At 50.6% G+C, this 23,299-nt stretch overlaps 8 protein-coding genes and 1 pseudogene across 9 annotated transcripts; 3 read left to right on the top strand and 6 right to left on the bottom strand.

Moving 5' to 3' along the window:
* Window positions 1–236: 236 nt before the first annotated feature.
* Window positions 237–5,937, bottom strand: TRIREDRAFT_105385 (uncharacterized protein; the record flags this gene model as incomplete). Its single annotated transcript, XM_006963602.1, has 8 exons — window positions 237–467; window positions 546–4,699; window positions 4,776–4,914; window positions 4,998–5,222; window positions 5,315–5,380; window positions 5,439–5,465; window positions 5,592–5,808; window positions 5,876–5,937. 8 exons carry the CDS (start codon window positions 5,935–5,937, stop codon window positions 237–239), a joined length of 5,121 nt encoding a protein of 1,706 aa, XP_006963664.1.
* Window positions 5,938–6,602: 665 nt separating this feature from the next.
* On the bottom strand, window positions 6,603–7,505 carry TRIREDRAFT_73024 (uncharacterized protein; the record flags this gene model as incomplete). Its single annotated transcript, XM_006963601.2, has 1 exon — window positions 6,603–7,505. Exon 1 carries the CDS (start codon window positions 7,491–7,493, stop codon window positions 6,603–6,605), a length of 891 nt encoding a protein of 296 aa, XP_006963663.1. The 5' UTR covers window positions 7,494–7,505.
* A 422-nt stretch (window positions 7,506–7,927) lies between these two features.
* On the top strand, window positions 7,928–12,542 carry TRIREDRAFT_105383 (uncharacterized protein; the record flags this gene model as incomplete). Its single annotated transcript, XM_006963780.1, has 8 exons — window positions 7,928–8,005; window positions 8,058–8,178; window positions 8,470–9,256; window positions 9,340–10,040; window positions 10,273–10,721; window positions 10,807–11,445; window positions 11,522–12,352; window positions 12,528–12,542. 8 exons carry the CDS (start codon window positions 7,928–7,930, stop codon window positions 12,540–12,542), a joined length of 3,621 nt encoding a protein of 1,206 aa, XP_006963842.1.
* A 114-nt stretch (window positions 12,543–12,656) lies between these two features.
* Window positions 12,657–13,559, bottom strand: TRIREDRAFT_58264 (uncharacterized protein; the record flags this gene model as incomplete). Its single annotated transcript, XM_006963600.1, has 1 exon — window positions 12,657–13,559. One exon carries the CDS (start codon window positions 13,557–13,559, stop codon window positions 12,657–12,659), a length of 903 nt encoding a protein of 300 aa, XP_006963662.1.
* Window positions 13,560–14,761: 1,202 nt separating this feature from the next.
* Window positions 14,762–15,316, bottom strand: TRIREDRAFT_105381 (uncharacterized protein; the record flags this gene model as incomplete). Its single annotated transcript, XM_006963599.1, has 2 exons — window positions 14,762–14,887; window positions 14,939–15,316. The coding sequence occupies 2 exons, from the start codon at window positions 15,314–15,316 to the stop codon at window positions 14,762–14,764; spliced, it is 504 nt and encodes a 167-aa protein (XP_006963661.1).
* Window positions 15,317–15,888: 572 nt separating this feature from the next.
* On the bottom strand, window positions 15,889–16,746 carry TRIREDRAFT_73023 (annotated as a pseudogene; the record flags this gene model as incomplete). The annotated part of the gene is made up of 2 exons: window positions 15,889–16,379; window positions 16,440–16,746. Coding segments are annotated over 2 exons (798 nt in total), but the record flags the coding sequence as incomplete, so codon positions are not given.
* A 1,139-nt stretch (window positions 16,747–17,885) lies between these two features.
* TRIREDRAFT_105379 (uncharacterized protein) lies at window positions 17,886–18,679 on the top strand (the record flags this gene model as incomplete). Its single annotated transcript, XM_006963779.1, has 4 exons — window positions 17,886–18,235; window positions 18,297–18,416; window positions 18,474–18,494; window positions 18,553–18,679. 4 exons carry the CDS (start codon window positions 17,886–17,888, stop codon window positions 18,677–18,679), a joined length of 618 nt encoding a protein of 205 aa, XP_006963841.1.
* Window positions 18,680–18,818: 139 nt separating this feature from the next.
* Window positions 18,819–20,117, bottom strand: TRIREDRAFT_59081 (selenocysteine lyase; the record flags this gene model as incomplete). The annotated part of the gene is made up of 2 exons (XM_006963598.1): window positions 18,819–19,470; window positions 19,528–20,117. Coding segments are annotated over 2 exons (1,242 nt in total), but the record flags the coding sequence as incomplete, so codon positions are not given.
* An 843-nt stretch (window positions 20,118–20,960) lies between these two features.
* On the top strand, window positions 20,961–21,494 carry TRIREDRAFT_58848 (uncharacterized protein; the record flags this gene model as incomplete). Its single annotated transcript, XM_006963778.1, has 3 exons — window positions 20,961–21,119; window positions 21,209–21,358; window positions 21,414–21,494. The coding sequence occupies 3 exons, from the start codon at window positions 20,961–20,963 to the stop codon at window positions 21,492–21,494; spliced, it is 390 nt and encodes a 129-aa protein (XP_006963840.1).
* Between the last annotated feature and the right edge of the window lie 1,805 nt (window positions 21,495–23,299).

Raw genomic sequence — 23,299 nt, 5'->3', positions numbered from 1 at the left:
CCCCCCTTCTTCAATACTCGTAAATGGAAAACATCCTACAAATCAAAAGCACCTGGCTAGCTTAATTAGTGGTCAGAAGCAAGACGGCGCATTTTATGTGGAAAAGAATCTTGTACGAACTGGGCTTTGTTTCTTTTATGTAGTGACTCCCAGTGGCTCCTAACAGTAACTAACACCTCTCCCCCATCAAAGCCCACACCATGCCTCCAACTGAATCCTCTTCATTGCTTCGGTTGTTATTCTTCCTCTATTTCATCCTCTTGTTCTCCCTCTGTCTCACCATCCTCTTCTTCATCTGAATCATCTTCTTCCTCTTCGTCCGACTCTGGTTCATATCGTATCGCATATAAGACATGCGTGGACCCAGAATGCAATACCCCCTTGCTTATACCGCATTTCCAGCACATGTAGAACGTGGCAATGACGCAGCCGGCTTCGCTGCACTCGAAGCCCAACCCATCTCCAGCCTTTCAATATGCCCACGTTAGTATAAGGCCTCACAACAAAGGGACGATGGAGGGGAAGTGGAAGGATTTCTCTCTTACCGCTAGACACATATGACAATATACGGTGGCCTGAAATTGGCCTTGACGCCCGCATGCTTCAGTCCATATATCTCTGTCAAACTCCTGGCGCTGCCCCAGTTCCCCTTCATCCGGCGTCACCAACTCCAGCACATCTTCACTCAGGCCACGGTAGCTTGCAAGTCTCGCCGGCGTCCAAACCTCGCCATCAGCGCCATCTCCCTTGACAAACTTGCTCGCGCCGCTGTTAAGCAACAGCGTCAGCATCTGCTTCAGCTGATCTGGAGTTGTAGAGCTGCAGAACGTCGGAGGGGCTCGAAGCGCCCAAAGCAGCGGCGTCCACCCGTGGATGTCGGGCTTGTTGACGAGATGCGGCCGCTCTCGGAGGATGAATTCGACAATGTCTGATCTCTGGCTCTGCACGGCAAAATGGAGAGCATGCCGGCCCAGTCTGTCTTCCCCGTCCAACGTGACGCCTTCCTCTCGCAGCAGCAGCTGAGCTGTTTCCACCGACTGCAGCAGAGCAAAGTGAATCGGTTCCCGACCCAGATGGTCTACATCATTGGCGTCGACACCCATCTTTAGCAGCCTCGAGACGATGCTGGGCTGGCACTTCAGAGCCGCGGCGCTGAGCACCGAACCCCATAGACGGCTTCGAATCCGCACGTTGATACCGTCCGTGTTCAGTAGGACATCGAGTATCTGGGCTTTGCTCGTTGCAGCTTCACTTTCACCTTGCTCCCTAAGCAAAGCCGCATGCAGAGCGGTGCCAGGATTTGCGTAGCAGGCTGCATTGACGTCGGCACCTTCGTCAAGCATAAACTTGACGAAATCAGGCGTTGCACTTCCGCACGCTTCGACCAGTGCAAGAGGTTGGTTAGCAGGCCCGTTGACTTTTGCTCCCCGTCGAACAAGGCAATGCGCCACGCTGAGGTTGTCTGCTGCGGCCGCCTTCCAGAGGGGAGTCTCTTTTCGCCAGTTCAAGATATTTACGTCGGCGCCTCTCGCCGCGAGTGTGCGAACGATGACAGCTTCGGTGCTGTGACTGATGGAATGGAGCGGTGCTTCTGCCCAGTCATCGCTGCTGAGCTGGTTAATGTCCAGGCTGCGACAGCGATCCAGAATCAGGTTCACAAGAGCAGCGTCGGACGTCGATACGGCCATAGCCAGCCACGCTTCCGCGTCCGACGATTCAGTTGTCAGGTCATCGTCATGTTTGACGAGCAGCTCGGCAATGTGAGCTCGGCTGTTCTCCAGCGCAACGCCCAAGGCCTGCTCCAGGGTGTCTCTGTGAGGCTTCTTCCCCAGGATCGCGCTGGCAACACCGCCATGGCCCCATTTTGAAGCAAAATACAGAGCGGACCGATTCGAGACATCTCTCAGATTGACATCGGCGCCACTCGCAAGAAGAAGCTCTGTGATCTCGGTGTTATCGTACGCGCAATGCAGGGGTGTCCAGTCGTCTCCTCCCTCATTGACCTTGGCACCTGCAGCAAGGAGGGCTCTCACAGCGCCGATTTGGTTGTGATATGCGGCATATCCCAACATTGACCGCCCAAGGCTCGGAACCTCCAAGCTGGGATCCAGCTTGAGCTCCAAGAGAGGGGCGATGAAGTTGCTCTTTATGGAAGTCTGGATGAGGCCTTCGGTGAGAATCGTGTCTCTCACTGCTGGGTGGGTCATGTCGATATTTGATCGTGACCCTACAGTACAGATGAGACAAACCAACTTCTCATTGCATTTGAGGATAGCAGTTCTCAAGAGGGAGCAGAAAGTTTCTTCACCCATGGTCATGGGTGGCTGAAGTAGCTCCTGAGCTATCCCAAACACCGCTTTCGCAAAAAAGACGAAGACAGCTTTCTTGAAGAGCGTATCGCCTTCCTCAAAGGCCTTGGGCTGCTTGAAAGGAGACATTAAGAACTTCGCGTTCTTCATATTGGACCAGAATGCGTCCGACAAGCAGAGGATGTGTTGGTTGAGTAGGATAAGCGAGTGCGCTGATGCCCAGTCCAAGATGGAGGATATCACCGCACACTGGCCGTAGTCATCTGCTTTCTTGAGCATTTCACGGCAGATGGAGGTCATCAGTTCCGTATCCCCAGGGTGTTTTGACTCGAAGTGCTCCAGCAATGGCCTCACAAGAGCGCTACCCCCGTAGCAACAGACTGTTTCCATGGGCTGCCGCCAGCCTTTGACATCACCGGGGGGTGGGCCAAGACCGTTCTTAAGCAATGCAAGCAGTATTTCTGGCTTCTGTGTGTAACATGCCAGGCTTAATGGGAAGGAGGTCTTGGAGTGCTCATCAAGGGGTTTGTGCTTGAGGATCTTCTCGTGCAAAACTTGCAGAGCGACCACATTATCGAGTGATGCCGCCCGGGCCAAGTATGCTGCAGTGTCGCCGAATTCTAGTCCGAGTCGACTGGAATAGTCAATGACCTCGACAAGAGCCTCTTCGTCTTTGGACTCGATCGCTGCCAGGACGGCTTGGTCAACGTCAAATCGCCGAAGCTCGACTTGTTGGGTCAAGACACGGATGGTCTCACGATTGCCGCTACTGGCGGCAGCGATGAAAGCATCTGCCAGCTCGTCGCAAAAGCTATCGTTGCCCCTGGCCAAGTTGATTACAAGATCCACTGCAGAGGCAAGGCCGTGATGTGCTAGGATGGAGAGAGCTGTTCGCGGGCGGGCCGTGACGCAGGGGATTGCCGGTTGTCGCAGAACCTTCGCCACAGTCCAAAGATTTAGGACTGCCATGTGGTCCTCAAGCAGAGACTGGAAAGCCGGCTGATCAGCGTTCCAGAAGCCCTCGCTACGTCGGGCATGCTCAGCCCAGTGGTCAACCGCATACCAGAGAAGGCCGTGGTTAGCACATGGCATTCTGTCGCTTTCCCGAATCCCCACCAGGATATCTCGATTTCCCGGCAGCTGCAAGTATCTCAGACACCAATTTGCCAGATCTGAGTGAGATTCTGTTTCTTCCCGATACCATTGGTCATCCGCCGAGTCCTCCTGCGGCTGCCGGGCTTCCCTGACCATGTCCTTAGCCGGCAAGACGCGGCCTTGTGTGATAACGAAACGACCACCATAAAGTTCCTCGACTTTCTTGGACGCCTTATCTGGAGTGGTCGAGGATGGATCCATTGCCATATTGAGCAGTGATTCAAACTCTGCCTTCTTGAGGGGTCGCATACACCGCAGAATGATCGTCAGGGCCAGGTCTTCGAGGGGTCTTTCAACGGATGAAGGGTTCGAAAGGGATCGATCAAGTAATTGCTTGGTGAGGTGGTGGTTTGGCTTGTAATACTGAGTCAGCCTGCTGCTGGTACTGACCCCTGACTCCTGTAACTCTCGAGGGTTAGGAGGTTGTACCAAGGAGGCAACGTTGGTGGTTGTCAAACGCAGTCTATTAACGACTGGGTAGTGTCTCCTGAAGATATGCAGAGCGGTTTTGTTTCTCGTCTGTAGCATCGAGAGCTTCTGAGCTTTGCCGGGCTTGGACGCTGTCTCCTTTCGAGGGTGACGAAACATACGATGGACAATGAGGCCGAGTGACTGTTCAATTGTGTATATTTCTCGACTTGTGATGAGAACCTTGAGCCGCAAATGGCTGCCTCGAAATGTGTCGTGCAGCTTCTTGACAACTGACATTTGCCAATCAGAGCTTGCGTCGACATTGTTGAGAACTAGGAGGGTCGGATGTTGTCTGTCCGCTTGTATGTTGTCTTTAAGCGTGCACAAGCAGATGCGGAGGAGGTCGTCGTCTCCCAAATCGTACATCTTACCCACAACATCAAAATGTTGACTGAACATGTTTGGCGTAATGCCACCAGAGCCTTGATATGAGATCCATCGGGACTTGGACCAAGACAGAAGCTGTGATAGCCACGTCCACAAGAAGGCGTTCATCGAAGTGTAATTGGCTTCCCTTGCAGAGAAGTTAAAACTTAAGCCGAGCCCGCCTCCGACTGACAGCTTAGGTATCGAACAATATGCGCTCTTGGTCGTGCCATCGTGCGCAGATGGATGTCCTCTTGGGAATCTAAAGCTTGTTCCTTCACTTCTCATCCAAGTAGCCCATTCCTCTCCAGTTTCTCCTGTCAAATCAATATCCGTGGGATATTGGGGAACTGCGTGTCGAAATGCGGCCACAAGATGCAGATCGAGGCTCTGTGTGACTATTAAGTCAAGCAGGTTAGCCCCGGTCACATTTCCATTTTGACATGGAGGTTGACGTTGGTGATTGCACCATACCTGGATACTCGCGATCTGATCGGCGATATATCGACGAATGACCTGCCACAGCATCTAGAATCTCCCGGTACGGGCACGAGGCTTGTATGTTCTCCTCCAGCGGGTGACACATGGAGCCCATGCCCCTGTACAGAATTGCCTTATTTGTAATGTAAGCTCAGGCTTGCTTCGAGCGAGAAATAAGTCGTAACTCTTGGTAGTAATGAGGGATTGTCAACCTACATTCGAAAAAGCGCCTTGAGTGGGCACAACGCTTATAAACCGGCTTTTGAACATGGCTTTCGAGTCGTAAAACGCGATGTTAGTGGCTGAGACAGTCTCGACGAGTGCTGGTGAGTGCTGGAGTGCCGCGGCATGATCCATTCCATGTTGAGCAGTCAAGATTTGCTCCAGCGCCGTTTTCAAGGTTGCCTCATCTTTCCACCTATGAATCGGGCAAATGAATAGCTGTGAGTCACTAAGATCAGCCCGTGAGAAACAAGAAAAGGGAAGGGCGAGACTGATAACTATTTCTATATGTCTCTTTTATGGGTGCTTACCGTAGCCCATACGTGTCTTGATAGGTCATTGAGCTCCTCGAATGTTTGCGGAAGAAGAGCCAGAGCCTGTTTGTAGCTTAGACTTCATTCAAACTCGGGCCTCTGTAGTTAGAAAATGACGTACCTGCTTGAGTATGAGCCCACCAAATCCCTGTGCAATGAGTAAGACTGGTGGTTTCTAAGTTGAACAATAATGATTAGCTTGTCTCCCTCATGGTTCTTCGTGGCGGTGGTCTCAGGGTGGTGCTTTGCCCAGAGCTAGCCGAGTGTCACATACCTCTGAGTCGTCCTTACGGAGATCCAGAATGCCATGCAGTAAAGAGTTAGCCTCAGTCCGGACGCCCTCCAGCGTAAAGACTCCTCCCTGGGTGTCGTCCATCCGCAAGAAGAATTGCGAGATGCGAGACTTGTTTGCCGATCGAGTTTCAAACTCTTTCGCGACCCGGTTGTCTTGACCATCTGCCTCAGACCACGCCTCCATCACAAGAATGATGCTGAAATGATATTAGAGAGATGAAAAAGCCGTTAGAATCATCTGTTTTGAACGAGAGGAAAACTCACTCGAGCTCAGGCAGGTTGAACACGTCAAAAGCATGTTGATTAACACTTTCCAGCTTCGCCATAGTTGAATTCTAAGCCACCAGCTGACGAGCCTGTGCGATCAGATATACCGTGGTGGTATTCAACAATATCAATAGTAATGTCGGGACGAAGCGGCAAATGCTCCTCCTACCCGCCCTATGCTCACAGCCCTCTGCTTAACGCTCTGTTGTAAAAGTCTGCCTTTGAGGATTCAGTCTCCTCACCCGAAAAGGCGTAGAGCTTGTAAATCATGTGGGAGGCGGACACAACCATGGAACAGAGTCGTGGACTAGAGTCTGCCCAGATCCGTGATAGGGATGCCTGTGGATTTGGGTTTTTATTGCTGATGAGCAAACTAAGGGATAGCTGAAGTTCTAAAAGAAGGGTCACATGGCGCTTTCAAGAAGAACAAAGAAAGTATAAACATTCACCTCATTGCTTTGATCCGTACTTTTTGGCTCTTTGACGCAAACAAGCCGAGCCAAGCCCACGTCACCCGCCGCCCTTTGATGCAAGGCAAACACAAAGCGTTGCGTGGCCCATACAGGACGAAATTTGACTTTATGAGTATGTATTTACAGACCTGCGTATACGGAGAGCGGCATGAATGTTGTATTGTAGCAATATGATAGGTGCATACATATAAAAAGGAGGGGTCGACGAGCGTGAATATCAGCACACCCAGCCACGTAGTATGTACCACGTATCACGTCTGCTTTTCCGCGGCGGCCCATACATTGTAGGAGGTGATGTGAGTCAGGGTTGGGTCATCCAGTCTGATGCTGCCTAGTGTTGCTCGAGTCTTGTCGTCGTACACCCGGAGTCTATTGGTAGGAGGACGCTTCGGGTCGAAGAGGATGGGGTCCACGGTGTCAGGATGAGTGAAGGCGCCGCGGAACCATTCAAGGCCAGCGGTTGAGCGATCAGCTTGCACTGAAATTTGCACCGTGGCAGAGAATTTCTCTCCGGGAGTGCGACGTCTCACGACCACGGCACACTGCAGGGCTGCGGCAACGCCGCTGCGAGTGTCGGGGTTTTCTTTGAGAGTCCACGAAGCGCTGTTATACAGGCCATAGTTGCGGCCGCGGGTGTCGGCAGAGCCTCGAATAGTGCCCATGCTTTGGAGTTCTCTCTGCACCGTCTTGCTTCTCTCATATGATAGGTCTGGGCCGAGCTGAGTTCCCATAGACAAGCTGCCTCTGCCTCCTGAACTGACCGTCTCATTGCGTCTTGTCGGGAGTATGCTGTAGGTTTCGGCTGGCCACAGACGGGCTACCTCTGGATCTGGACGGTTACTCGACATGCCCGAAAAGCTCAGCTTGATACGGGCGAGCTTGATGCGGCGGCCGAGGCTATCAGCGTCGAAGCGGAAGAGCAGCACCAGCAGTGTGGCTTCGTCGTCGCTCTCCCCATCGTCGCTCCAATGGCCGTGGACAATATCCTCGACTGTGCACCTAACCAGCAACAAGCCTCGCCGCTCGATGACATTCATGCGCTCGTAGGGATTTGACGGGTCGTTTTCGAAGCGAAAGTTGGCAGCGTCATTGATGTTATCGGACAAGTCAAGATCAAAGCAAGGGAGGTCGTTGTCATCCATGTATTGCTCCATGGCAACTGTGTGAACTGCAAGGGTCCTTGTGCCTTCAGATAGGAGTGATGCGAGAGAAACAAGTAGAGTGCGGGCCTTGTAAATCACATTATATTATTAGAAGCAGTGGTGCCGGCCCATTTATTTATAAATCTCACCCACTGCCACTCGCTGAGAAAGTCATATTCGTCGCTAACCTAGGCCATCAGGTGTGGTGTTGAAACGAAAACTGGCCTTTTCGTATGAACGTATTTCGAAGTTGTACATAGTATACTCAATCTAGAGGGAGATACACTTGAGTAACCAACAAGTGAACCCCTGATTCCGAAGATCGTGTGAATTTTTCCTCTCTCTTGTCAGAGAGAGCGGTATCCTGTAGAGGTAAGTACTCGACAATCTAGAGGTGTGATGCCTTCTTCCGAACGCGCTCATAGATTCCAAAGATGCCCGACCCGGGGAGTATTCATCAGCGCCAGGGGACATCTTCCTTCAGCGTTCCGCCCCCTTCTCACTTTCGATGTGTATGTATACATGTATCGAGTTGACCCTCCATCGGAAACTGTTATCACACAGGGTGCAGGTGTACAACTGTCCAATTGCATCCAAACTCCCCTTTTGGAAGCAAGTACATATTCCGTGAACGCCTCAGACGCCTCGCAAGGGGCTGTTAGGTCGTTGGTCAAGCACCTGTGTTGTACGAAGTTACTGTTTACTACCTTGTGTTGGTTACTTACTCGGCTGTAGACATGAATAGATGCGGATACGTTTTCGACGAGATCAGTGTATCCATCAATTGCACTCCCAGGTAGCCAGCTTATGAGGTCCGTCGAAGATCTCTCGTTTGAAGCATTGTTGGTAAGATACGGGGCAATCACATGTGTGCAGCCCCTCCTGGTTGGAACAGCTTTTCTTGTCTTTTCCATCTTGCTGATCACTTTTCTCCTAGTTGACAGTATCATTCATAGTCTCTTGCTGTCTCAATTAGCTGCAGCTATGGAGACTGCCAACCCTCAGTCTGACTCTAACCAAGCCTCCTACTCCACAGCTACACAACCGGAAGGTCACCTTGCCGACATGTCCGAATGGGACGATCATGATGATCCAGAAGATCCTGATTATGAAGATAGTGGAGATGGAGAAGACTATGATGAGTATGATGAGGATTCGGACGATACAGATGGGGATTATGATGAGGAAGGAGAGTACGAGGAGGAGGAAGACGACACCATGGAGGGACACGCCAGCCTTGAAAGAGACAGGGAGCTCATAAAGCGTGAAGAAAGAAAAAAGGCAGAGGAGCTCGCAAAATGGAAAGAGCTTATGCTGGGTGACGTTGAGACTGAAATAAGGCAGGCGGCAAAGGGGGAGAAACAACTTGACGAAGCCCAGTTTCTCGCCAAGTACGGAGATGTTCTGGACCATATCATGCAAGAGTCGGCGAGCAAGAAGAACGTCCTTCACATGCTGGCTATTCATCCTTTCGAGGTTCCTAACCAGTTTCCCCGCTGGATCATCGACCACATTCACCGTAATGCAACGGATATTCAAGGCATGGCACGCAACAGCTTGTCAAAACTGCTCGCAGACAAGGCACACACCACACCCAGCCTGGCCCTTGCTACCGCTATACGCTGGAAGAACGAGCCGTTCATTCACACTATTTTGGCAATTGAGAGGGAGCAGGGCGATGACAGCCTCACAGACAGCCTCCGAAATAATCTGCGAGAGACAGTTGACGCAGGCGATCAGGGGCCGTGCAATTGCATTCACTGGTCCATTGAGATCTTTGCCCGGATTTGACAGTGCAACTCATAGAGAAGGCCGCCAACGATCAGTGTCTTCTGGCAAAGAACAGGAGAGGATTCACGCCTCTGCACCTGGCTGTTGAGTACCCCAAGTGTCTGGAGCGGCTGGAGGTCATCAAGGCTCTTCTCAAATATGGGGAGAAAGCGCTTGATCAGCGCTGCAAGGAAGAGATGTCAGCGTACAGATACTATCGGAAAACCATGGCCATCTATCGAGGAGAGGACTCCGGAAAGTCCTCTGGGCTATCAAAGACCGAAGAACCTCTCGGACGAGCTCAGGGAGACTCGAAGCAACCAAAGGAGAAGCAAGGTGTTCCCAAAGCCAAAAGAAAAGATGGGAGGGAGAAGAATGAGCCAACCGATGCCAAAAAATCTTTTATTGATGTCAAAGAAAAGAGTCAGGACCAGATGCAAGCCGAGCTAGCAGCCGGTCCAGTTCTACGAAGCCCAGTAGAAGGGGGGGAGGTGATCAAATCCCTCCAGCGAACATTGACTCGGCAGCTCCAAGAGGCGCCTATTGCATCCAAGGCACATGTCACGGAAATCAAGAAGAAATCGTCAGGCAAAAAGGCTGGCAGGAGCAAGAAGTCGACCGCATTATCCAAGATGTCCAAGGACAAGGAAAGGGAGAAGCAAATAGAGGATGAGATAGAAGACGAGCTAAAGCTCCAGTATCTTCGATCGACCTTCAAGCTTGAGCCTGATAGACACGTTGCGTCAGCTCATGGCTTTCTCTATGCCCAAGGAGAAGGTAAATCCATTGCCCCCCTCCCTCCGTTTTCTCGCACCACCTAGGATGTCATGTCACGATGCCTCAAGCACTACTTGTGCCCCAACTTCGCTCCTGAAAGCATTTCCTTCATCATCACACTTATCTTTTCAAGATCTTGCCTTGCCCTGTACATTTCATATTTCTGCTACCCACGCCGGATCCACTAACTCATTCACTGCCACAGAGAGACCAGTCTGCTTGACAATGATAGGAGGACCTCAGGCGGTGGACCAACATGCCTTCACAAAGTTCTACAGCAACGAAAACTTCGATCACATACTGCACAACGTGGCTGTAAGCCGCATCATCTTCAAGCACCCGAAGAATAAGGACGCTGGCAGAACAGACATGGAGGTCATCTTCAAACTTCTCAAGGAAAAGGGCGTTCGCCACATTGTCAAAGTGATTGTCTTTGATTCGGAAGCTCCGCCTCATAGCGACGAATCTATTGAGAGATGCTTCTCAGGGTTCAAGTCCATTGAGTTACTCGACTGGCGGAAAATTGACCTCTGCCCAGATACGATATGCAAAGCGTGTCCGAATGTCGTCGAGCTACATCTGTGGTGGAGTGGTAATAATGCCATTCTAGTGGCCTGGAGCGCTCCAGGTGGCCTTGCCACGCTTCCACGCCTGAAGGAAATCCATTTGCATCAGACCCAGGTAAGAACAGTGGCTGCCGAGCCTTTGACTCTGAAGGGGAACGCCGATGCTTCCCCATGAATTCATGTCTAACGAAGGGTTACAGCGCATCGAATCGGTTGAGCGTGACAAGAAGAATCTGCAATCTTTCAAAGATCGGCTGCATAATGATCGCATAGCACAGCGACCGAAATGTTTCCAGCCGGAGGAAAGGCTAAGATTGGCATCCTCAGGTCAGAGACTGCCAGTGACTGTCTTAGACATGTGGCCCGACATAACGGTGAACGACTCGGACACCAGCAACGCTGCTCAACCCGGTCGCTCTCCAGCAGCCCATAGCCCTCAGCTGAACCAAACAATCGCACGACGCCGAAGACGGCATGAGTGGTTGGACATCATGGACAAGTTTGCGGCCGGCATTGATCTCATCGACATGGAGCGAACTCTCTCACCTGATGTTTTTGCGGAAGAAGTGAGGGTGGCTTTGATAGATGATGGTGTCGAGATTACAAACCGGAACCTCACGAATCGCATCTACAACGGCTGGACATGCGACACCGGGTACGAAGGCAATGGGCTGCAAGGCATTCCGAGGCCCTACACCAGCTCCGAGACGCAGCACGGCACCTTTATGGCGTCGACAATTTGTCGCATCTGCCCGAGAGCCAAAATCTTCGTGTTTCGACTTGACGTGGTGTCCACGCCTGGAGAACGGGCACACTTTACCGCGAAGAGCGCAGCAGATGTGAGTATAGTTCTGTGGCTTGCTGTTACCTACATCCTACATATCAAGATACCTAACGTGTCTCTTTGACTGCCAGGCACTCGAGTTAGCAATCGATCCGAGTCGAAAGTTCGACATCATTTCCATGTCGTGGACTATTGCTAAGAACCCGGCCAACGCAAAAGATATGGACAGGCTAGACAAGGCCCTCAAGCAAGCCACTGCACAGAATCGTATTCTGCTCTTCTGCGCTTGCCCAGATAGCGGAGAGATGACAAAGGCACAAGCCGAAACATTCTATCCCTTTGGCTGTGACGGTGGCATCGGTCTCTTCAAGATGGCGGCCGCCACGGTTGACGGTATCCGCGTCTCAATGGCGGGATCGCGCTTCGACTACTCCCTACCGGGTCACGAGGTTGAAGACACCGGCCAACCAGCCGGGGCCAGTGCCAGAGAGATGCTACAGAAAAACCCATATGCCTCTGAGGTTGAACACAGCGGCCTGAAGACAGGCTCTTCCATTGCCACGGCCCTCGGAGCCGGCCTCGCAGCCCTCATCATCTACTGCGTCAGACTCAGCGCTGCGTACGCTCATCGGATCAACCCTTCTGCTGGCACCTCCGCAAACAGCGATATCAACACCGGCGTACTAGGTCGCAACGCTCTGGAGCTCATCAAGCAGCCGGCGCAGATGCGGCGCGTCTTTGACCGCATGGTAAGCACCGGTAGCTCAGGCGACCGCTACATTGAGGTGTGGGAGTTCTTTGGAGAGTTGGCAGACGAGCTCGAGGCACGAGGACGACAGATCGAGGAGCTCAAGGACATCATCGACAACGAAGTGCAGCCAGGAACCGCGGAAGCTGACATGGCGGAAGCGGAGCTGCGGGCGAAGAATGAGTCGCGAATGATGAAGATTATGCAATGGGCAGTGAGTTTTGTTAGTAAACTCTGATTGACAAGTGGCGAAGTGCTTGTTGAAGTAGGCCATGGCAATATTGGTTGTCCACAACTGTAGTTTTTTGAGCTTGACATGCAATGCCTAATGTATGCTTGGATGAATTGCTTGTGCATCGAATTGGAACGTGAAAATTGGACTTCTGTAGCAACTGTCTATATAGGTGTATAGGTATAAAACAAGTACTAAAACACACAGCACAACGAATTGGTCTATGAAAAGCAGCAGAGGGCGACTTCGTGAATCTCCCATGGACCCTTTCAACAATCTCTGCTCTTCACGCCTCATCGGAGGGCTCGCTCGTCGCTCTGTTCCACGAGGTCCGAATAGCGCCCCAGTACTCCTCATTAAACATCTGCATGTGGCGCACATGGCCGCTGCCCTTGAACATGTGGTTATCAGACTTGTACCCCCTTTTCCTCGCCTCCGCAATGTGCTCTTCGATATCCTGATAGGGGATAATGTCGTCGTCCTCGCTATAGATGTACAAGTGCCGCGTGTCCTTGGTCTCATAGTAGGGGTTGATCACCGCCTTGACACTGAATGCCGGCGCGGGCTCCTTTCCAATAACCCACTCGAGGAAGCGGTTTCCGCAGAGGAATCCCGCCCAGAGGGTCTGCGTCACGCCAAACGGCCAGGGGAACCAGTTTGCCGTGCCCAGAGCCATTGCGCGCGACCAGCGGGCCAGGTTCTCGCGGGTCATGATGACGCTTCCCGGCGTTGAGTCGAGCACCAGCAGGTGATGCGGCATAGGCTTATCGTGGACGAGGCGATAGGCGTTGAGCGTCGCGGCGTAGTTGATGCCGCCCGTGTTGGACATGATGTGAGCCAGCACGCGGTCTTCTGTCTTTTGCGCATCCCTGTCGTCTTCCGATTCGCGAGGGAAGATGGCGTCGATGACGGGCCGCATGGACTGCGTGCGCTGGTCGAGGCCGGACCACATGGCCTTGGAGATGGGCGCCAGGACGACAATCTGCGTTGAGCAGGGAAAGAGAGCGCGGTATCCGTCGGCATATTTGATCAGGTTCTTGGGCTGGCCGTCGCCCCAGGAGTAGATGAGCACGGCTCGGGGATCGGTTGGGCGCGGGACGGCATCACTTTCAGGGTCTGGATGGCGGATGAAGACTTGGTCGGACAAGGGGCTGAAGCCCGGGAAGAAGTCCTTCTTTTGCTCAATCATGGTTGAAGGGTTCTGATTTCTGCTTTTGAGCGTAGGAGATGTACTTGAAGTTGGTCGAAGAGGTTGAATCTTCTGGTTGTTGGTTGGTCTTCTCACCCGATTCGCATCTCCATCAGCGATACGGACTGTCAAAAAATATGTACGATTATTCGAATCGCTTTGTTGGGATGCGGTGCCTTGTTGGGCACGTTTCCGACCCGCCCGTCGGCGAATTGAACATTTTTGTTAATGCTTCTCCGTGCCTCGGTTCAGCTCCTTTGTGGCGATCTTGGGAGTGTTAGCGGCGAGGGCCGTTGTGTAAGTACGAAGACAAGGTCGTGAAGCATCAAGTTTGACAAGATAGGTAGAAACCCATATAACGAGGGAATAATGAGCTAGAGAGAATTGACTTTACCAACTGCCTGTCAAAGCAACAGGTGGCGCTCTAGACGTTGCAACTCAGAGGGAACCCCAGATCAATCTGAACATTGATCGCTTTCACATGCTTCTGACGTCTGACGGCTTGGTCCACTCTATGTATTCGGCAGGGGTCCACTAATTTTGACAGGGTCTTGTCTAGTTTCTCACGATGAACCGGAGGCTGTCAGAAACGTGTTGCTCCGTGGCTCCGGGACTCAAAGTGGACTCAGTGACATGCCGTCGTCCGTATCAACTCGATGGCTTGATCGGGCAACTGGCTTGACCGGGTTGTCAAGATAAATCGCCCAACATTCTGTAACTGATTGCAGATACTGAGGTTAATGGCGTCTGACCTTCATCAACTGGACGACGATGCTATCAATGATTACATCAGGAGAGCAATAAGGCTGACAGATAGGACAGAATTGTCATTGTATCTCTGCAAATGTAACATAACGACGCCTTCAGCAACATGTTTCGTTTTGCGTACCTAGACATCAGCCATACAGCATAGTGATGCATAGTAAGCATGATTAGTCATACATACAGTGGAATACAGTGAGTGCAAAGATCGAATTCCTTACATGTAGTCAAATCTTGAGTGACAATGTATGTGAGTGTACTGAGATCAGACAAGAGGCACCATTGTCTCAGGGGCTTTTCACTGGCGTCCCTTGATTAGGAGTTTCCACCATAAGATTGAGATCTACCGACATTGTACTCTCCAACGTCTAGGGTTGATCTCAGCAATTCTTGGCCCCGGCCAACAAGATAAGATACATAGGTATGGTCTGACACTTGATTTACTTCTGGAACTCAGGCCTGGTCTCAATTTCTTCAACAACCTGCTGCGCATCAGGATCGCCCTCTTCTGCCATACGCTTGAACTCGTCCGTGTTATCCTTGACCCATTGCTCGAAATGGCCAGGCTGCCGTAGTGTTAGCAATGATGTCTCCGTCATACGCAGTGTCAAGCTTACCAGAGGCAAATGGAACCCTGCTTCCTTTGCAACATCAATCTCTCCCATGATGAAAACACCCTTGAGCTGCTTCGTAATCGAGTCCTTTCCAACAGTCTCGTTCCAGAATCCCTCAAGCTTGTCGGCCATGCCTTCAAGCTGCTCCTGGGTGCGGCTAGTGCCACTTCGAAGGCTGACAAACAGGCGGTTGATGTTTCGCGGGACACCGCCGACGTAGGAATCGGACAATGGGCCTTGGGTCACGTCGATGAAGCGGACGTTGACGATGAATCTCGGTGCCCTGAAGGTGGTTGCGTGCCAATCGGTGATTCTGCGCACCAGAGCCATTTTTTGGGTCTGGCTGAGCTTGATGGCCAGTTCGAAGTTATACATAGGCATGATGGCGGATGCTGGACTGTTACTCTGTACAATTTGCTTCTTGCTGTGGTTTGATATGAGAAGCTTGGACGATTCTCTTGTGATGTTTCGTCTGTGTCATGTAGCTTTTCAACAAGTGCCTTAAATGCCCCTCTCGTCTATTAAATCAGCCGATATCGGCTCTCTCCGCATTCTGCCGTCTTGTATGTGGAATCAAATTGGTGATAGTTGCCGAAACCAGGCATAGACGATTGGTCATCAATCCAGATGAGGACAAGTCACACGTTAAGACGACAATTCTTGATCATCAGCGGATATCATCGGATAGAAGAAGAGGCTGTGATACCAGCTGGTTGACGTATGAACGTGGGAATAGTAAGAGGGATCTCTTGATGATTAATCATTCTTACATAAGAGCTGCCTTTTTGGGTAGGTAGTCTAGATGAAAAGGGAAGGTCGTAGACTTTTAAGGTGACGAACACACGCATGTCGGATGATGATAGAGAGGCAGAGATCATTTTTCCTTATTAGTGGGATCTTCCTCACACATGGCTTACATGCCCAACCTTGCTGAATTACAGAGGCTCCTGACTCAAGGCAACTCATCATCATAGAGGTCAATCCACCACATGATATCCCGAAACTTCTCCTCGCTCACGTTGGCCTTGGCAAAGTGTTCTCTCTGAGGGCACCTGATCTGTCGATGAACCTCTGTTGCTGTCTTCCAGCCAAAGTATCCAGCCATTTCCCAGTCAATGAGTCCCACAATCTTGTCGTCATTGACGATGCAGTTCGATGGCGTGAAATCATTGTGCATGAAGCTCAGATCCTGATCAAGATTGGCTGAGAAAAGTATCTGTGCCTCCTGGGGATTCAAGCGGCCATTAGTGAGTATATCTGGGTCTGGAACGATATGTTCTCGTGTCTGGTGGATGCGAGGGGGCTTGACAGTATGCATCCGCCCGAGAATCATTCTGGCTTGCATCTTAAAAGACGCTCTCTGTTTTTCGGACAGATATGGCCAGGCAACTTCCAGACTGACGCCGGGAAGTCGTTCCTGGACTAACACAGAGCGGCCGTCAATCTAGTGAAGTGTGAGTCGCATTCTATCGTTAAGCGGCACCTGGCATGTAAGAAGACGGACTTTGCCGGAGAAGTATATGGTCGGAACCCTAATTCCCCTCAGGACTCTCTTGGCGATATTGATTGCTTGGACTGCATTGGCATCCGCATATGCGTAGTCAATCTTGATACTTGTATGTCGATGGCTGGATTTGACAATGATACTGCCGACGGCGAAAACATCTCGACCTTCGTTTGCGTCCGCGGGGTAAATTAGATTCGATTCTGTACAGAGTCCGAGCACTGCAGCCCAGTATTGCAGCGATTTCTTCGAGGTAGAGTTGATGTGCTGAACATCAACACGAAAGTCATCTTGCTTCGGATAATACCTGCCATAGAGTGGTATATCCGCATATCGGTCATCTTTGGGGATATGATCTGGGTGCGCAATGTATGGGTTCATGGCCAGATTTTGTGCTTTACCGATCCAATATAGTATGTATGTGCACAGAGTTGTGGCCCAACAAAAGGTCGACGGCCAGGATTGAATCCTTGGGCCTTGGATGAGCCAAGCTTAGGTACATGAAGCTCCATGTCTGGAATGCAATGGCTGCACAGACGCTTCTGTCGAATACCATGTCAATTGGGCTACCCGTGAGAACATCGAGTGCCGAGTTGTAGCATTGAGATTTATAGGACCAAGTTTGAGAAAGGTCGTCATCAACTCAAGTGGCGTCTTCGAAGAAGACGGAAAATGACAAAGTATCGTGTCGATCTAATCATCTATTGTCTAGCCTCAACCGCTCTTTGTGTGGTCATTCATGGGGTTCTACCTCACCCAGCGACTTAAGCGTTCCAAAAGGCTCGGGCGATGAACCATTTCGGTTACTTCTAACGAAACATACCCTTCCATGATGTCCTCTACTGTTGCATCGGGACACGGAATCCTTTCGAGAAATTGCTCGATTGGTCAGACTGATGATTCATGATCTGATAGACAAGCCTGCCAAGAAACTCACACAGCCCAAACTCAACAATGAGGCGAGCTTCCGAAACACCGCAGCAGGGGACATAACTCCGCAAAGAGCACCAGAAACACCGCATATATAACCCCGCAACACCGCAACACCGCAAAACGCGCCCGGCTTGTGAGAAGTCGTACGGGAAACACGGCATCCAGAATCTGACAAACGACGATGACAAAGTCACGACTCGAGCTGACTGAAACAGTTGCAGTATCGACGTAACCGAGGCTACGTCAATAGAGCCTAGCTTGTTCAAAGTTGCTTATTCAAGTCGTCCCTGTAGGGTAATGAGCTCCGGTCGGGTCTACGGAGTGGCTCGCTATCGAAAGAAAGGTTGAGATTCAGCTGCCCCCTCAGTGAATCTGACTATATAAACCCTGCTGAAGTTTGGGTATCTTTCAATAATCCATTACAATCTTTCAGTAATTCATTGCAAAGAAGCTTATTGCATCAACAACTATACGACCAAAAGAACATCAAACGCTTTCCAAATCACAATCAAAATGCAGGAAAAGACAGCCGTTCTGCTCATCGACCCGCTCAACGAGTTCTTGCACCCAGATGGCAAGATCTACTCCCTCCTCAAAGACAGCATCAACGCCACCGACACTGTGAATAACCTCCAGAAGTTCGTTAAGATCGCCAGAACCAACAATCTACCGATCCTCTACTGCCAGCACCAGCTGTTCGAAGAAGGCCAGTTTGATGACTGGAAGCACATGTCCAGGAGCCAACTCACCATCCAGCAAACCAAAGCCTTCACAGCGGGCAGCTTTGGAGCCGAGATACTGAAGGGGCTTGAGCCGGATCGAAGCAACGGCGACGCAATTGTCTCGCGCCACTGGAACAGCAGGTAATTGGTGGAATGCTGATGATCTAGCTATGTCATTTTGTCAAGACTAACAAGAGTGCAGCTCCTTTGCCAACACTGACCTCGACTACCACCTTCGCCAACGAGACGTAACGCACGTTGTAGTTGCTGGCATGGTTGCCAACACGTGCCTTGAGTCTACTGCTCGCTATGCAGTTGAGTTGTGAGTACTGCAAATTTCGATGATCAACAGCTAGAGGCTAATACGAGATCAACTCAGGGGCTACCACGTCACGATCATGTATGTATTCCCTGTGACCTACAGGTCTCGCGGTACCAGAATGCTAACCTCATCATAGAAGCGATGCAACTGCTGGATTCTCCATCCAGCTGAAAGAGGCCGCTGAGAAGATCATCTGGCCGACCATTGTGGACGAAGTTTTACAGGTTGACGAGTGGGCTGCCAAACTGAACAAGGCGGCCTAAGTGCGAGACTAGGTGCTTCAAGAGAATGATGGACGTCATTGGAAAATCACTGTAACTCATATAAATGCCGAATAGATTATCTCCGAATTCCCTTGCCCGGCACCTGATATGTTGTGAATATCCCATGACTTGAGCCTCACTAGTGTACATATTCCCTCTTCGCAACCTTCTCACACAGCTCTTTCAACGCTTTGGCGCCATACTCAAAATCTTGCAGCTCAAGATATATCTGAGCCGAGAATCTGGCCCACAACGCCCCCGAGATGAAGGCAATATTAACAAAGGTATTATAGTCCCGAGCAAGTCTCCGTAGAATAAAGTCAATAACCTTTGGTACATCTGCCAAAGGGACTGAACGTCCCCCCCTTTCCGCAGAATCGAGGGGGGAGATTTTGATAGGAAGCTGGACATTGGCAAAAGCAACTCGCTTCGACTCTGGCATAGGCAACGCTCGCGTCTGCAGTATCTCGACTGCAAGTTTCTCGCCTTCACGGGCTAGTGATTGACAATAAGTTCGAATCGCTTCCTCCCCTCCACATACCTCCTTTCTAAACTTGATTGCCGCGGGAATGCATAGTGGGGGGCCATTGTCGATGGTCCCAGTGTAGCTGAACTGGAACACGAATGGATTCATAGAGGCTGGAAGTTCGTATGGACTCATGTACTGCTTCTTGTGCAGAATCTCAGGTAGTGGCTGAAAGCCGTGAGACGTGGGGAGAGAGGATCGCATCAGATGCTGGTTCCTTGATGCGACGTATAGCACAGCACACGCGTGTGGTACGAAAAGCCATCTAGAGCAATGTCAGTGTATGGGAGACGTCTAGACGAATCAATGAATCAAGACTCACTTGTGGCAATTTGTCGTCAGGAAGTCAGCCCCCAATCTGTCTAAATCCAAGTCAATCAAGCCAATGCCGTGCGCCCCATCAATGGCACTCAGCACCCCGAAGTCTCGGCAGATTTGTGCTAGCCGTTCAAATGGCATCCTGAGCCCAGGCATGCTCATGATGGTGTCAAAGATGGCTACCCGTACACGGCCATGATGTTCCTGCAGCACAAGTCGAAACGACTCAACAAGTGCATCATCATTATCCATGGTAGGATCAAACGGAATAAGAACACTCTTGACAGGTGTAGTTTCGACAAGGTAATCCACAGTCTTCTCGATTGCTCCATAGGTCCCTCGTACGTATGCAATCAGGTCTCCCGGCTCATACTTTAGATTGCGAAGCACCGTGTTCAACGCTGTTGTTGCATTCGGTACTAGGACAATCTCGTCCTTGTCGGCGGCGTGCAGATGTTCTGCAAGCAGAGCACGGATATTGTCCAGCTTCCCCGGGTATGTGTATCGAACAAAATTATCCGGCTCAGCCTGGACTGCGTCTTGGACAGAGCGTAGAGCATCTCTCACTGGACGAGGGTATCCTCCATAAGAGCCTGAGGGTATATCAGACGTCTAGTGAGAACAATATCATCTCAGCCAGGTACAATGTGTGACAAACCTTGATTAAGATGGATGAACCCCGGTTTAAACATGAAGTGCTTCTCTCCAAACGCACGGCCAAACCGTGGGTGGTTGACAAACTCGATTTGTTCGTTCATTTTGGGGGCAAAATCAGAATGAAATCTTCGTTATACAACGCGCAATATGTGAAGAACTTGAAGAAATGTCTGACCGAAGAGACTGAAATGGGCGATAGAAGAGGGTTGATGACTCTATGATTCCAGCTCATCCTGATCGACCCTCTTGGCTAATATGGCTGGCTATACTGCATGTGGTCCTCGTTTTGTCAATGCCCTAACAAGTCCTCTCCTTCGCCGCAATCGGCTGCTTCTCCCTAGTACTATCATGGTACCACAAGGCCAGCGTCATCGGGGGGACCACGATTCATGGCTATCCACGGCATTGCTGATTCAGCTGGATGACAAAGGGTCCTAGATCGTTATCACCAGAGCCAATGAACGCCTCAAACCATCCAATCTGATGACAAATGTGTCCGATTAGGGAGGAGGGGTATCCGCTTGGAGAGTCCGAGATATCGCAAGAAATGGAATCATTGAAGCTACTGCGCCCTTTGAGGCGGGGGTTGACAACGAGGATGGATTTTATACGGCAGCACATCAAAAGCAACACGTGAATTAGCTGAGGAATCATTGGACATAAAGTGCGAAACATATAGACACAAGAAAAGATGCCATCCATAAAATGCTCCCCAGACATCCCGAGTCACAGCTGTGAACACAAGCCTCAAGCGAAAGAATTTTCCAAAAATTCTCCAAGATGCCTTCTCCCCTACCGGTCCATACAGACGCCGCCCCGGCACCCATCTCCCTGTTCTCGCAAGCTCAAGTCTACAATGGCCTCGTCTACTGCTCCGGAAACATTGGTATCGATCCAAAGACAGGCAAGCTCGTCGAGGGCACAGTAACAGACCGCACAGTAAGAATATTGAAACTATCGGGAGATTTCAGCAGCAGCAGCAGCAGCAGACATTAGTGAAGCCCATCGTTAACCCCCCCTATGTACAGGAGCAAACCATTCGCAACATTTCTGCCCTTCTGGACGCTGCCAATTCGTCTCTCAAGCGAATCATCAAGGTCAATGTCTACTTGACCACAATGGACAACTTTGGTCCCATGAATGAAGGCTACGCGAAGTTCTTTTCTGCCCCTTTCCCCGTAAGCTGTTTCCTTCGCCGTGTGTTGAATGGGACTTTCATTAACACAGAGACAGGCTCGGACGTGTGTCAGCGTCGCCGGTTTGCCGATGGGCTCGGATGTAGAGATTGAGTGCGTGGCGGCATTGGACGGATAGATGGTATGAGTATTCTTGGCCCTCGTCGATGAGGGAAGTCATTCAGAATCAATCGAGTCGAGACATTCAGAGGCGTTGGTGCAATGATCTGGGGCCAATCTGGATGATGAGAGTCGCTTTCGATTCCAAAGAAGCAAATTTGTATGCTACATATGCGCATAAGTAGAGTGCGGCCAGCCCTGTCGGTATGAAGTCCCGCATTGCCGCAAGATAGACGAACAGAAACCCCATGGTCATTCGATGGGTGAGCTGTCAAACCAAGTAAAATGACCAACAAGTTGGGGATTCCGTCATGTAAGAGAATACGAGAATATTCAGATACTCATACAGGCAGAGGATCTTATGATATATTTATGGCCAGGTTATAAAGCCTCCCCCCTCTTCCCGCGGCAGCAATGTGTCTCCAGTCTGCGCGGTCTTTCGTACGAATTGCAATACGAACAGTGATGTGTTCATGGTCTCGAGATTTTTCCGGAGCATATAAACGGCACCTGCTTTGAAATACAACTCGGCACGGCATTTCGCCCCATTCGCTCCGTGGTAGGGTTATACGGGTCATCATACTGTAAGAAGGCTATCACATCGAGATGCATCTCCATTTGGTAGTCCATCGTGTGGGGAGGGGACGCAGGGGGGGAGAACTGGGGGCTTGAAAGATTGCAGGACTGCCGTTGACAAACTCCGCTCGGCAGTTGAAAAGGCGGTAAACTGCGGAGTGCCGTATGCAGGATAAAGTGCTTCGGATGGAGCACCCGATGCTGAATGTCTTCGCATAGAGGATTAGATCGCTGGTCGAACTTTGCTTGTATGATCCCTAGAGAAGTTACCATGCTGAGAGAGTGCGATGACTACCTGATCAAGTGAATGTGTCCGAGCTAGAAGCGCCTTCGAGTCCACTAGGTAGGTGTTCGCGGAGAGATTTGGCGAGTCTGTACGGTCCTCCTATCTGTGATGAAGATGGCGTCACATACCAGCAAACTGCAACCATTTAGCCTAAAGGAGAAGCAATGGCGCCGATATAATGCTTCAAAGTATGAGTCAAAAGTACTCGCACTGAACGATTGTGATTCCATTCGCATCACGAAGTATGAAGCAACTAGTCGCAGTCTGCGTCATGAGACTTCATCGCCTCTTCATTGCTTGTTGTTCACATAAAGGAATTGCCTACTCCTGTCCAGTAGCAGTAAGCATGGAAGCCATTATAAGAATCGAAGGCATGCGGAGGTGGAAGCATCGGTGTTACTGATATTTCCAACCCCCGCTTAACAATCACAGTCGGCGACATTACTTTGCCAATCAATAACGCACCGAGCAACTGAGCCGCAACTTCTACTCACCCTCAAAATCTAGGCAATAAGGAAACTTATGCGTTCTTTTTCTCTATTGTCAATGTATGACTCAAACGTTTGTCGAGAATGGGAACTGAGCGTCAAGGAAGTGCATTTGGCCTCTCAGATTGAGGATTTGAGTGTCAAATCCCCGGGTAATAACCTACAATTACCTTATCAGAAGCATGGTAGGCTATTGGCAGGCGAACAGCTCTTTTGCGAGCATCTTTATCATGAGCAGCCCTTGATGCCATTAATGATTAATGATGTGATGAGAGTAATGAACTTTCAATCTTCAGTGACCATTTTTAGAAGTGGACAGCAACTGTGCCACCCTATCTATGGCCTTGGTCATACAGCCAGGATTCAGGGGTTAGCATCATAAGCTCGGTGCATTCCATATTTGCACATTGCCTTGAATAGTCTGCCTAACGGAGAGTTTTCGCTGGACTTTCTACCTACTAGAGAGGAAGCAGT

This window comes from Trichoderma reesei (genome assembly GCF_000167675.1).
Source record: "Trichoderma reesei QM6a unplaced genomic scaffold TRIREscaffold_5, whole genome shotgun sequence".
Classification (NCBI taxonomy): domain Eukaryota; kingdom Fungi; phylum Ascomycota; class Sordariomycetes; order Hypocreales; family Hypocreaceae; genus Trichoderma; species Trichoderma reesei.
This window is presented reverse-complemented; position numbering and strand designations above follow the sequence as displayed.